This window comes from Odocoileus virginianus, chromosome 4, assembly GCF_023699985.2.
Source record: "Odocoileus virginianus isolate 20LAN1187 ecotype Illinois chromosome 4, Ovbor_1.2, whole genome shotgun sequence".
NCBI classification, from domain to species: Eukaryota; Metazoa; Chordata; class Mammalia; order Artiodactyla; family Cervidae; genus Odocoileus; species Odocoileus virginianus.
The window spans coordinates 11,495,105-11,507,746 of record NC_069677.1 but is presented as its reverse complement, the minus strand read 5'-3'; the positions used below and the strand labels follow the sequence as shown (position 1 = coordinate 11,507,746).

General features: G+C 40.9%; 1 protein-coding gene across 21 annotated transcripts in view; it reads right to left on the bottom strand.

The window, feature by feature from the left end:
• Positions 1-12,642, bottom strand: part of KALRN (kalirin RhoGEF kinase) — a 668,360-nt gene that overhangs the window by 177,270 nt on the left and 478,448 nt on the right. For 6 of the 21 annotated variants that reach the window (XM_070466116.1, XM_070466117.1, XM_070466118.1 and 3 more), the window contains exon 34: positions 138-1,570. The exons of the other annotated variants lie outside the window; for them this stretch is intronic. In XM_070466116.1, the coding sequence (XP_070322217.1) occupies positions 1,508-1,570 (63 nt within the window). In that variant the 3' untranslated portion in view covers positions 138-1,507. Of the gene's footprint in view, positions 1-137; positions 1,571-12,642 lie in introns of those variants that run through there. 21 annotated transcript variants of the gene reach the window in all.

Genomic DNA, 12,642 nt, shown 5'->3' with positions numbered 1-12,642 from the left:
CCAGGCCAGACGTACACCCATTGCATCTGTCCTCAACAGATCTTTCCAGAAGGTGGGATGGGGTGCATTCCTGGTAGAAAATTAAGGGCCTCAGTACTCAACGGAAAGTATTTATAAATCACTGTATATCAACAGCCTGCTTTAGAATAATTTTATTAGAACACATTCAAGAAAGTGACATATGGAAAAAGACAGCAGCAATTCTTAGTCATGCAAATGCCCATGTTAAGGTTCTCCATTGGATTTAAATTCAAGTACAAAGACAGTCCTTTCCTGAGCCAGGTGCAATTCCAGAGCATGACACTTTTGAGTCGAGAGCATGTTTCCTCTGCAAAGTTCAGAACACTGAACAAGTCCCACCCTCACAATAAGCTTGTGAGATACATGGAAGTGTAAACGTTCAGGATTTTAAAGAACCCTTTACCCAAGCCCCCCCCCCCCCATAACCCAGCCGGGGGAAGTGAACCCAACTTTGGGACCTCTTATAAATAGATTTAGTCTATTGAAAATAAAGCAGTGGGCCTTAAAAAAAATTAGAAAATGAATATATACAATACATATATATATAATGTAATGGAATCACCTTTGCCTTTTGCCTTGGTGTGGGATTTCCATGAAACTCTGTGTTAGGGGTGGGGGCTCTCAAGTGTTTTGGGAGTTGGAGGACTTTTTTTATTTTTTAACTTTTTATTATGAAAAACTGCAAACATATACAAAAGGGAGAGAATGATAGAACGAACACCCACGTGCCCATCATCTAGTCTCAACAATTATCAACATGTGGCCAGTTTGTTTATTTCTTCTCCCACCTCCCACCCACCCCTGCCAACAGGATAATTTGGAAGCCAAGGAGGGCTGGTAGGGTGATCTGCGAACGAGACACCTCAGCAGTGAGTAAGGTTAGGGAGGAGCTAGAAAACAGTGGCAAAACCTGGGTAGGTTGAAGCAGATGAAACATTTGTTGGGAGTAGTAGTTCCTGCCAGTGTTTCAGATCGGTTGGAGTTGACCCTCACCTTCCATAAACCATAACCATAAGAGGTCCCTTTTTCCTTCTCCCTCCTGTTCATGATATAGGGGAGGCAGGCTAGATTAAAATGATGAGTTTTTCCAGATTGGGGCCACTGACAAAAGAAACATTCAACGTGGAGAAAAACTCCAGGAAAACTCTAATGAACCCCCCACCAGGGTCGGGGGCCTGATGTTCAGACTGGGAGCTGGGGGAGTGTGTTGGGCCATGGGGACACTCACAGGTCCCTACTGCCCCACCCATTTTAGACTTTGGAGAGAAGCTCGGCAACCTTGAATTGCACCCAGTAGAGAAAGAAGCAAGGGGCCCCGAGGAGTGAGCCCATGGCCCAGGGGGCAGATTTTGCATGGGACATGTTGCCCTCTGAGCAAAGGTTGCACCCCACACCAGCCCTGCCAGAGCAGTCTCAAGAGAGGTGGGTGATGGGAGTCCAGGTGGGAGGTCCCAACGGCGGCACGGCTAACCCGGTGAGCTGCGTGCTAAACGTAAGTGGAGAAAGGATCTCCAGGTCCCAGGTACCACCGAGGAGCAAGGTTGCCATCCTGTTAAGAAAAGGGCCGGGGCTCTGTGATTTGCATATAACTTTGCAAAAATTTTCATGAGATCCTGTAGCCCTTTATAGAAAATAGAGTGAAACCATCAGTGTGACCTAGTGTATTTCTAGCAATTCAACGCACATAGTGCAACCTGGCAAATACACAGTCATTATTTTAGAGGAAATGGAGGAAGCAGAGTGCTGTGTAGGATAGTGCTTGGTCTGAAGGTTCAGAAGTCAACCAGGTCTAGCATCCAGAGGAGGATCACTGACTGGCCACTTTTAACTGTGAAATACTGTCAAGAGTGCAAACCTGCACATTGTTCTTTGCATTAGTTCCCTGTAGAGCAATCCTGCTGTGACTTTCCAACTTCCCAGACAGACAAAGAGAAGTGGAGCCAGGAATAATATAAATAGAGATACATTAAATAAGAGGTCCAGTGGCAGTGATCATTAGTGTTTATTTCATACCTTTCCTGTCTTTTTCTGGTTTCGTTTTCTTGTTTCAATTCTTTTAGGGTCCCTGTGCCCTACCAAGTCTTACCATGACATTCAGCTAGAGAAAGAAACTGAGAAAAGTTTACCCATTTATGCAGCAGATCTTTAGTAGTAACTGACTTAACACTCTTGATTTCAAGTGTTTCCAGGGTCTGTAACATAGTAATCTGGAACTTTTCTAAGGCACTAGGCTGGTTCATGCACACTGCAAGGCCGGCTAAGGGAATGGATTACCGAGTGAGGGAGTGATGGAGCCATGCCAGAAACCCCATATTCTAGTGTGGTTCTACCATCTCTATTGGGCCACTGGAGGCAATGGAATCATCCTTTCTTTAGGAACGATGGTCCTTCATAGAGAAACAACTTCTAATGCTACTGGAAGAGTGAAATATTTCAAAAAGCAATGGCTCTTATCCAAGAGAAAAGTTTAAGATGAATGAAAGAGTCTGACCTCCCATTTGACTGTGGTTCAGCTCATGGTGTCAAAGGCTACCTTATGGAAATGAGAAAACCAGTATGAGACCCTTTTAGTAAGAACTCTAGCCAGGCAAAAACTGTTCATTAAGGGACAGAAAAGCCTCAGCATGGAGTTCAAATGGCAGTTACTCTGAACTGTGGAGAAGGTCAGGGGTGCTAAGGATTCAGAAGGGAGATGAGATTCTAAAGAAAGTCCGGGACAGGATGCATGTATTTGTGAAAGGGCAAAGTACTGGTACCCACGGAGCTCACCTTTTCCAGGGCAAAAGGGTCTCAAAAAATTTTAATCATATTTTCCTTTGCATAATGCTACATTAATGGGCTGAGGGTAGGGACATGGCATCAACTGTCCTGATTAGCTAGTCCCCCACATCATAATTCACTGTCAGTACCAGTTTATAGATGTGCTATTACATCTGCAGAGCTTACTTTAGTGGCAGAATTTAATAGTTTTACAAGTACTGACTTTGACATTTGACTCTTTATACAATGGTTAAAATTCTAAGGGAGGAGAACAGTTTAAAAAAATATTTTCAGTGTCATAATTATTAATAGCTAATTTATTTGTGTCAGCTTTATTATCACTATTATTAATGGCTAATATTTGTTGCATGTTTACCATGTGCCAGGCAAAGTGCTGAGTATCTGGCATGCATCATTTCATGAAATGTGGAATGGGTAATACCATTACTCCCATTTTGCAGACTGAGGCATTAAGGTCCTGCCCAGGATCATACAACTGGCAAGTGGAGGGGCTGAGATCTGAACTGAGGTTGGTTTGACTCCAAAGTGGTCCTAACTGCTGTGCTAGGTTGCCTTTTGTAAAGGAGAATCCATTTGCTAAATGATATTTGTATGTGTGTCTGTTTGTGGATTCCAAAGGTCTTAGAAAGCATCCCTCACATATTGTGAGGATCCATGTTATAACTAGAAGTGGTTTGGGTCACTTCAGTATGTGTATTTATTAGATTTTACACAAAAACTTTTATCTCCTTTTAAACCTCAAGATGTGATGGTCTCTGTGTACCTGTAAATCTGATGATGGTTATGTGAGACATATAAAAAATTCAGGCATGTAGGCAAACTGAACACTTGTTCTCCAAAACTGAGAAAATATGTGCATTTACATAGGAAGTCATTATATTATATGGCCCAGTTGGTGCCTTAAAAGAGTAGTTAACATCCATACATCAACATTAAAAAGCAACGGCCATTTATGATCTCATTGAGATGATTTTCTGAAAATCTAGCCTAGGGCAGAGACTAGTGGGAAAAATTTAAGTGAAAATGTGGTTTAAAAAAATGCCATTAACTTTCTTTGAAATGTCAACAATCTCTATTATTTAGACAATAACTCTCAGCTTGGAATTCACAGATATCCCATATCCAATCGCCCTCCACCTTTGGCATTCTGATTCAGCAGGCCAGTGAGGAGCCTGGGATGTTTTTTGAAATGTTTCCTTGGTAATTCTAGGGGTCACTTGGTTTAAAATCATTAAGGCACAGGACTTTTCTATGTACCTGACAATACATGGTTGGAAAACCTGAGTTGTGTAGCATTTCAACTGCATTTTCACATCTGCCAGTATACACTGTCCAGAAGCACTTGGGCATTTTCCATGAGGAGCAAGAATCAGTGAGACCCATATTGATAGGATAGCAGCTTTTATTAACCACACCTTCCAGAATTCTTTTTTTGGGGGGGTATATTGAGATTCCTCCCATCTCCCCCTATTCAGTTATGTGCTAAGTTGCTTCAGTTGTGTCTGACTCTCAGTGACGCTATGGACTATAGCCTGCCAGGCTCCTCTGTCCATGGGATTTAACAGGCAAGAATACTGGAGTGGGTTGCCATTTCCTCCTCCAGGGGATCTTCCCAACCCAGAGACTGAACCCATGTCTCTTACATCTCCTGTATTGGCAGGCAGGTTCTTTACCACTAGCGCTACCTGGGAAGCCCAGGTATAGACTCCTTCATAGAAACACTTTACTTATTTATTAATATAGAGCAGGTCTCATTCTAATATTAGATACTCATAACATGAGTTTTCTGAGTTATAAAGAGAGGTTCTATAGTCTCTGGGTAGAACATCTAGTGGTATAAAAATAGCCACAAATGGGGAACATATTTGTTATATTATAGATTTATATCCTTTCTTGTTCTACAAAGAATTTGAGGCAGCTGTTTTACAGTATGTTTTTAAATGCATCTTCAGTTGACTTTATGTTCTAGATGTTTCTGTCTGATGGATTTGGAAGCCACTGAGGCAGGTATGTGCCTGAGTTACTACTTCTGTGGCAGACATAATAAACTGTCTCTTCTAAATTCCTGACTCACGTCATGTTCTGTTAGGCACAGCAGACTGAGCAGTTGACATGTATAATACATAGAACATGGCATGTTCCTGGTTTTTTATTCTTTTTCCCCTTGCTCTTGGTATTTTCAATCAAGTGCATTTCATTCAGTTGATCAGGAGGGAGAAATGATAGGACTTAACAGCATCTGGGCCAAAATGTTACTTTGTGTGTTTCTGCCTGAATCATCCAAATGTTCTGGTTCATGGACTTGGCCAGCAGAAGGCAGTGTACATAGCAGACATGAGAAAGACCTGGGTTCAAATCTCAGCTCTGCCACTTTCTGGATGTGTGACCTTGGGCAGGTTATTTAACTTCTACATTTTTCTCATCTGCAAAAATGAGGATAATGATACTTACCTTGAAGAATTGTGAGGATTGAGTAAGAAATTACATAAAAAATGCCAGGCTCATAGTAGGTGTTCAGGAAGAAAAGACAATTGTTACTCTTGGTCGTCTATGTGCTGGACGCTTCCTTATAGTAGCCTTCATGATTTCCTCGGCCTGTTCAGTTACAGCAGGGGCTTCTAAGGGAAAGGACTGTATGACTCTCATTAGATGGGCAGATTTGTCCTTAGAGGGCACTTCATTGCTCTGTGTTCTTCTGTTACACACATGGAACTGCAAAGCCCATATTAAATGGTTTAAGAGAGCCTTTCTCCACCTCAGATTTCAAACTAGAGCCCAGACTGGAAATATTCCTTCACCAGAATGGGAAACTGAGATACAGAATAGTACAAATGTTGAATCATGCAGACAGAAAGACATCATGAATTATGTTTTCAGTTTAGCTCTTTTTCAAAACTGATTTTTGTGACTTTCTTAGTTTTTTCATGCTTCCTACTCTACTTTTGGCTTCTAGCCGTGTGTGTGTGTGCTGCTCATACTGACCCCAGGGCTCCTCATCTGGAATTCGGTGAGGAGGTATCTGGCAAGGAGTGGTTGGCCAAGCAGCTTGGTGAAGAACAAAGAGGCCTCGGGGTGGTGCAGAGACAGGCTCTGCTGTGTCCCCTCCTGAGTGACAGATTGGGAGTCCCCACTTGCAGAACACTATCCCAAAGGAATGAAATCGGCCTCAGCAAGGAAGTCACTCCCTCTGTTTTTCATCTTTTCATTTTTCCTTCTGCTTTTGGAGAGAACTGTGAGACTAGGCCAGGTGGGAGAAGCATCCTTGACAATGTTTGTTTCATGTAACTTTTTTGTTCCAAGTTCAGAAAAGATAGAAACTTTCTCTACCGAAAGCTATCAGAAACTCTGCTCTGTCCCTGGAGGGTAGGAGAGGAGGGAGGAGGAGGGAGGGGAGGGAGTGGGGGAGCTGTGTGTTGACCTGATGATGAACCTACTGTTAGGAACCTTGCTGCCCATGCAGGGGTGACCCATCCTCCCTACCTGGGGACCCAGTGTCCCCACACTGATCTCTCGGGGAACCCCTCCATCTGGAATCATAGGGGGTTAAAACCGAACTTGAACCTGCCTGCCTTTTCTCCATCCCACTGTATATCTCTTCATAAAATCTCTTCATGAACTTGAGCATATATTTCAAGCTTTTCCTCTCACCTTTTCTATACTTTACTAAACAGCTGAGTTTGGGGGAAAACTCTGATGAACCCACTATTCACCTTCCCTATTTCCCCGCCTGAATTTTCCTCCTCTTCCCTTTCACTATCCAAGGCTCCTGACCTTCAAAAACCAAACAAAGTTGCCAGTTCCTCAACTAACAACCTTCAGTAACCTTGGCCCATCCTGCAAGTCAGCCCAAATTCACCATCTGGTCACTTTCTCTCATCTTCAGATATTGAGGGGAACTTCATCCCCCTGTAACCTACTAGTCACCTGCTCATCCCTTTGTCTTTGGTTCACACAGAGTTTTGATCCAGAAACCATCTAATAATTGTGACCCTTCCTGTCCTTAAAAATAACATCTACTCTTTTTTTGATTAATAAAAGTAATCTGACTTATCGTGGAGAATTTGGAAAAAGCCACCATCCAGAAATAACCACTACTTACATTTTGGTGTATTTCCTTCATATATACATACATGCATACATATATGTATATATAAGTATCTGTATATATGCATACAGAAGCACAAACACACACACATATACACATCCACATTCCTTTTAGTGTTTAACAGAAGAGTCAGTCTTTCATATTTAGAGGGAAAAGGAAGATCCCAGGCAGGTGGAAAAGAAAAATAACCCCAGGCTGCAGCTCAGGTAGGCTCTTCACCTGTGTCAGCTGTGGCCATGAGCTTTTGGAACACATGGCTTATTGGTTTGTAATGTCATGAACTTGATGGCCAGGGGAAATATCTAAGCTATCCCTGCCTCCCAAACCACGTGAGTGAATCCTTCTTAGAGAGCAACACGGGAAACACAGTCAGAGACACACCAAAATTCATAGGTACACACGAACATAAATTATACACGTAAAAACATATTCAAACAAGTCTTTTCTGAGCCCTCTCTGTGAATGCCCACTCTACCTCAATGCATTGCTGATAATACAGTGTATCACATGTAAGCCTTATTTTTAGTGGGTCTCAGGGTTTAGCTGCTGAGATGAAAATTACCCATGGGAAACAATAGCAAACTGGAAGAAGATGCTTTCTCATAAAGCGCTGATGGAAGGGACTCCAGAGAGTCATTCTAATATCATTCTAATAATGATGAAGATGCCTTCCAGCAACATTCTTCCTGAGGTCAGAAACATTTTTCAGGACAGAGAGATAAGTTTAGAGACACAGTGATGCAGCATGTGTTAGACATATACTAACAAAGGTGATTATGATTTGAAGGGTCATTATATTTTAGTGAAGATATAATCACACATATCTACCAGAAAATGTGAGAAGAGTAATCTGCAGACAGCAAGGGAAGGGTAGGACCAAGGGGAAGGGGCCAGTTTATCAGGACGCTCTAGGTCCTAGAGAATGTTGCTGTGGTTTGGGAGACATGCTTCTTCTCTTGAAGCTCTCAGGGATAAACTTGATATATTATATAAAAGTCTAAAGGCAGGCTGAGAAAAATGCAGCCACTGTGATAATCCAGTGGAATGTTATTTCAGGAGAAGGACAGAGAATGAAGGACGAGCTGAGATGGCTTAGAGACCAAGCTGTGGATGGGGATCTAGACCAGGAGCAGACCTGGGAGGTGGCATATGAGTTTAGTTTCAGTTCTGTTGAGTAGACTACAAAGAGTCATTCAAGAGCAGTTATGTCATAGACAATTGAAAATATGGTGCTGGATCCTAGGGTGAAAAGTAAAGGCTAGAAACAGACATCATTCAATTCATTGTTAAAGTGCAACTGTATGCACAGTATAATATACATGCTTTGGATGTTAAAGAATAACATTTGACTGTGGGAAACCAATATTGGTGGCTCTGAGGTGGTAGCAGAGGATTAATGTGGAGAAATAGTGAGCTTTTCCGTGAAGGAGGCATGAGTCAGGCTAGAAGTGAGTGGTGGGTAGGATGTGATTAGGTAAAGTCAGTGGGCATTACGGGAAATGGAAGCAGCAGGAGCAGATCATGACATGAGTGGAGGCAGCTGACTGCCATAGTTTACTATGGACCAGATGCTGTAGTAGACAGTAAAGATAGAAGTATCATTAAAACCAAGCCATGATCATCAAGCAACTCACAATGTAACATGGGAGAGAGACATACAGGTAACCAATTATTTGGTAAGTGCAATTAGGTTGCAACCTACAAATTGCCAATATTTGATCAATCATTTTGGATCCAATCCACAAAAATGGCAGTTTCACATGATTCAATCTAATTTAAGTGTATTTTAGTGTATATAACAGATAAGGGTCTCTAAAGGATCATATATAGGAAGAAAAAATTATGTAAATATCTTTGGAGATGGGACTGTACTTTATTCTAAGTATACATGCTACTGAAGGCGTTTAACAGACAAGTGAGATGTTGAAAGAAATGTTTTAGGAAGATGAATTTGGTATCAGTAGAAAAGATATAATGCAGGGGCAACATCCCAGAAAGCAGTAGGCAGTGAGATTTAGTAGGCTACTTAAAGAATTTAAATAAAGGGTAAACAGGGCCTGACCAGGGTGATGTGATAGATATTTTGAGGGAATCATCCTTAGGACTTGGATGTGGATTGGCTGGCTATCAGGGGATATTGCCCAAAATGGATCAACAGATATAAACCTGGGTGTCTGGAAAATTCTGCTTTTGCCCCAAACAGGGAAGTCAAGCCAGGTTGCTGGTTTGAGAGAAAAAAGAAAATTTTCTGACGCCAAGACTGAAGGAAGTTGACATCAAACTATAAAGACTAACAGTGACAGTGTTCACTGTGTCACCATTTGGTCTTGTGTTTGCTTGTTCATTTCCTGATTCCACAGGAGAACTGAGAGTTATAAGGTTGGGGACTAGCTTGTTTGGTGTCACTGCTGCATCTCCAGTCTGTAATACTGCCTTGCACATAGTAGGTTTGCAAAAATGTGCTGAGTAAATAAACAGTGAATATGAAACTGTATTAGGAGTAAGTCACTTCAGAGATACCATCTTGGAATTTGTGTCATGGACATCAGAATGGAAGCAACAAAAACTATTATTGAAGGTAGGGGAAGATCCAGGGAAGGAAAAATCAAGAGAAGTTCCAGTTCAGTGAACATGAAGCAACAAAGAGGTGTGAAATGGCAGAAGGAAAGGAGGCAGCTGACAATATGAGGGAGAGAAGAGATGTTGAATGTACTAGATGGAAGTGGGTACAAAACATCAGACTCAGAGCATGTGGATAGGTTAACTTTAGACTCACTCTGAGTCGAGAGAAAGAATGAGAGCATATAAAGAGTCACACATAAAGGTGAAGATATGAGTAATTCTGTAACCATCATGCTAAAACAACTCTCAGTATTTCTTAGGTGCGACCAACAAAGCCCAAATTCCTTTGAATGGTGTTTAGTGTCTGCCATGATTTGACCCAACCAATCATTTCAGCCTTGTTTCCCACATCTCACCTCACAAAGTCCACACTTCATCAGGCATATTTACTGTGCATGTCCCAATCTTATCCTATATTTTCCTTTCTCCCTTTCCCTGTTCTAGATGTTTGATCCATTTAGAATGACTTTCCTCCCCACTCCCAGTGCCAGTCCTGCCAAGATAAACTCTACCCACTTGGTAAACTTTAATGCTAACCTTTTCTAATCTTCCCAAACTAGGTAAGTTTGATTTTCTTTTTCATTTAAAAATATTTTGCTAATTTATTTTTAAGAAGTTTAATTATTTTTGGCTGTGCAGGACATGGGATCTTAGTTTCCCCATCCAGGATTCGAACCCATGCCTCCTGCATTGGAAGTGTAGCATTTTAACTACTGGACCACCCAGAAGTCCTCTGATTTTCTTCATAATATCTGTTCCCTATTTCTAGATCTCTTTCTTACCCATAATGCCCAACACATTACCTTGTGTTTATTGGGTCTTCATTCATTGATTTAATAAATAGTGACAGAGTCCCTTCTGTGAATCAGTATTTTGTTGGATTTGGTGATGTAGTGGGGGTATAAAACAGATATGTCTCTGCCCTCATGAACTTAACATCTGGTGGAGGAAGCAACTGAGTAACCAAACAAATGCTGAGATAGTCAATAATGGTGATAGGCTCTAAGAAATAACAATACAGAGTACTGTGAGAGATGTGACTTGGGGAGAGGAGTTAGTCAGAGGGTCAGGATGGGCTAAGAAGAAAGAGCAAATGGGGTAGACTGTGGCATGAGAGGACTAAGAATTTTCTAGGCAGAAGAAACAAAGGGCCTGAGATGGCAAGAAACCTGACACAAGAAACCTGGCCTTCCTGGAAGGCCAGGAAGATTGCAAGGCAGGAAACAAGAAGAAAAGTGGCTGCAGTGAGGAGAAGAGGGCCAAGGTCCAGGTCATGCAGCCCTCACAGGGCATACTGAGGATTTTGGTATTCATCCTAAGAGCAAACGGATGCTTTCAAAGGGGTTGAAGCCATAGATGTGAAGAGCTTACACTTTAAAAAGATCACATTGGCTTCAGAATGGAGAAGAGATTAGCGGAAGGTCAGGGTGAATGCCTGGGCACCAATTAGGAGGCTTCTTTCATAGACCATGTGTGACAGTACAGCAGTGTGGACTAGAGTGGATTATACAGACCATCAATAGATGCCAGAAGAGGGCAGAAGCAGTCTTGGAGTCAATAATTAGGATTGAGAAAAGTCGAGTTTCACCTTTACAAATCTCTCCACTAATGTAAATCATAGTCAACAGCACTTCAGCTCTCCAGACCCCTTGGGAAATGTGCCTTCAGGATAACCAAGTGTTCTGGATGACAAAAGGTAAACAGCAACACCAACTTTTTCTCCCTGTTTAAATCTTTTTATGAATAGCTTTACATCTCTGACTTCTTAAAAAGAAAAATAAACTGAACATGGTTTCCCTTTCTGTTGACAATTCCAACATGAGTAATAGTTATGGCATAGGACAAAATATGAAGGATGTCCTAAGACATGCCAGGTTACATACCTTCAGTAAATAGGACCCAACTGCTGGAGTTTTGCTTCCTTTGTCAGCTTTTGCTTTCATAGCTTTTCTGCTTCCTGTTTTGCTATCAGTAGCTCAGCTTTTGTGGCTACTAGTGTCTACATAGAAGTAACTTTCTCTTATGGGCTAAGTAATTATATGAAAATGATGGTAAGAATTACATATAAAATTAGGATTTGAGAGGCTCTCCTGTGAGCTTAGATGCTTAGTTTTGCTATGTAAAGATTTTCTACCTGGGTCTTAGATCTGTTTGTCAAACAACTAACCGAGTTCCAAATCCAATGGGCTTATCATCTTTTTTCCTAATACATTTCATTGCTTTAACTGTATTGCCTGTTATATAATATATAAAGTGCAACAGATATATTTTAAAATGTCAAAGTTTTTGTTCTTATTCTTTTAGTAAAACAGGTAAACTTAGAGATTGACAAAAGCCCACATTATGTATAAAGTTTCCGTATTGGTATTCTCTACTATTCTATGGAGAATAAAATGATGAACTCTATTTTAAAGGACTAAATGTAAGAAATGTCTCATTATATCCTATCATATGAGCCTTTAACTTACAAATGTGTTGCCTTCAAAATTTCAAATTAGATTTAGATGCTTTGCAAGATGCTATAGAGTGAAGACTATCCACAGAGTGAAAGCAGATATTTACAACATATATAATCAACAAAGGATTAATATCTAGAATATATAAAGAATTCCCAAAACTGCATAAGAAAAAAACAAACAGGCAACCCACTAAAAAACTCACTAAAAAACCAGGCATCATGCCCCTGTGACGAACAGGGGCATTGCAGAGGAGAAAATCTAAAGGCCCACTAAGATATGGAAATATCTTCAACTTCATTAATACTTAGGGGACTTCAGATTAAAACCATAAGCAAATATTACTTCATACCCATCAGATCTGGTTTTATCAAGTATACATGATGATGTGGAGCAACAGAAAATCTCACATATACTTATAGGTAGGAGTAGAAACCTGGTATCAGCAGTTTGAAAAATAGATTACATCATCTGTTAATAGTAAAGTGGAAGATACACATACACACTATCACCTAGCAATTTCTTTCTCTTTTTTCACCTAGCAATTTCATTCCTAGCTTTATACCCTAGAGAATCTCAAGTACATGTCTTCTACAAGGATACACATACAAGAGTATTCATAGCAGCATTGTTCATAATAGTCCCAAACATCCCATG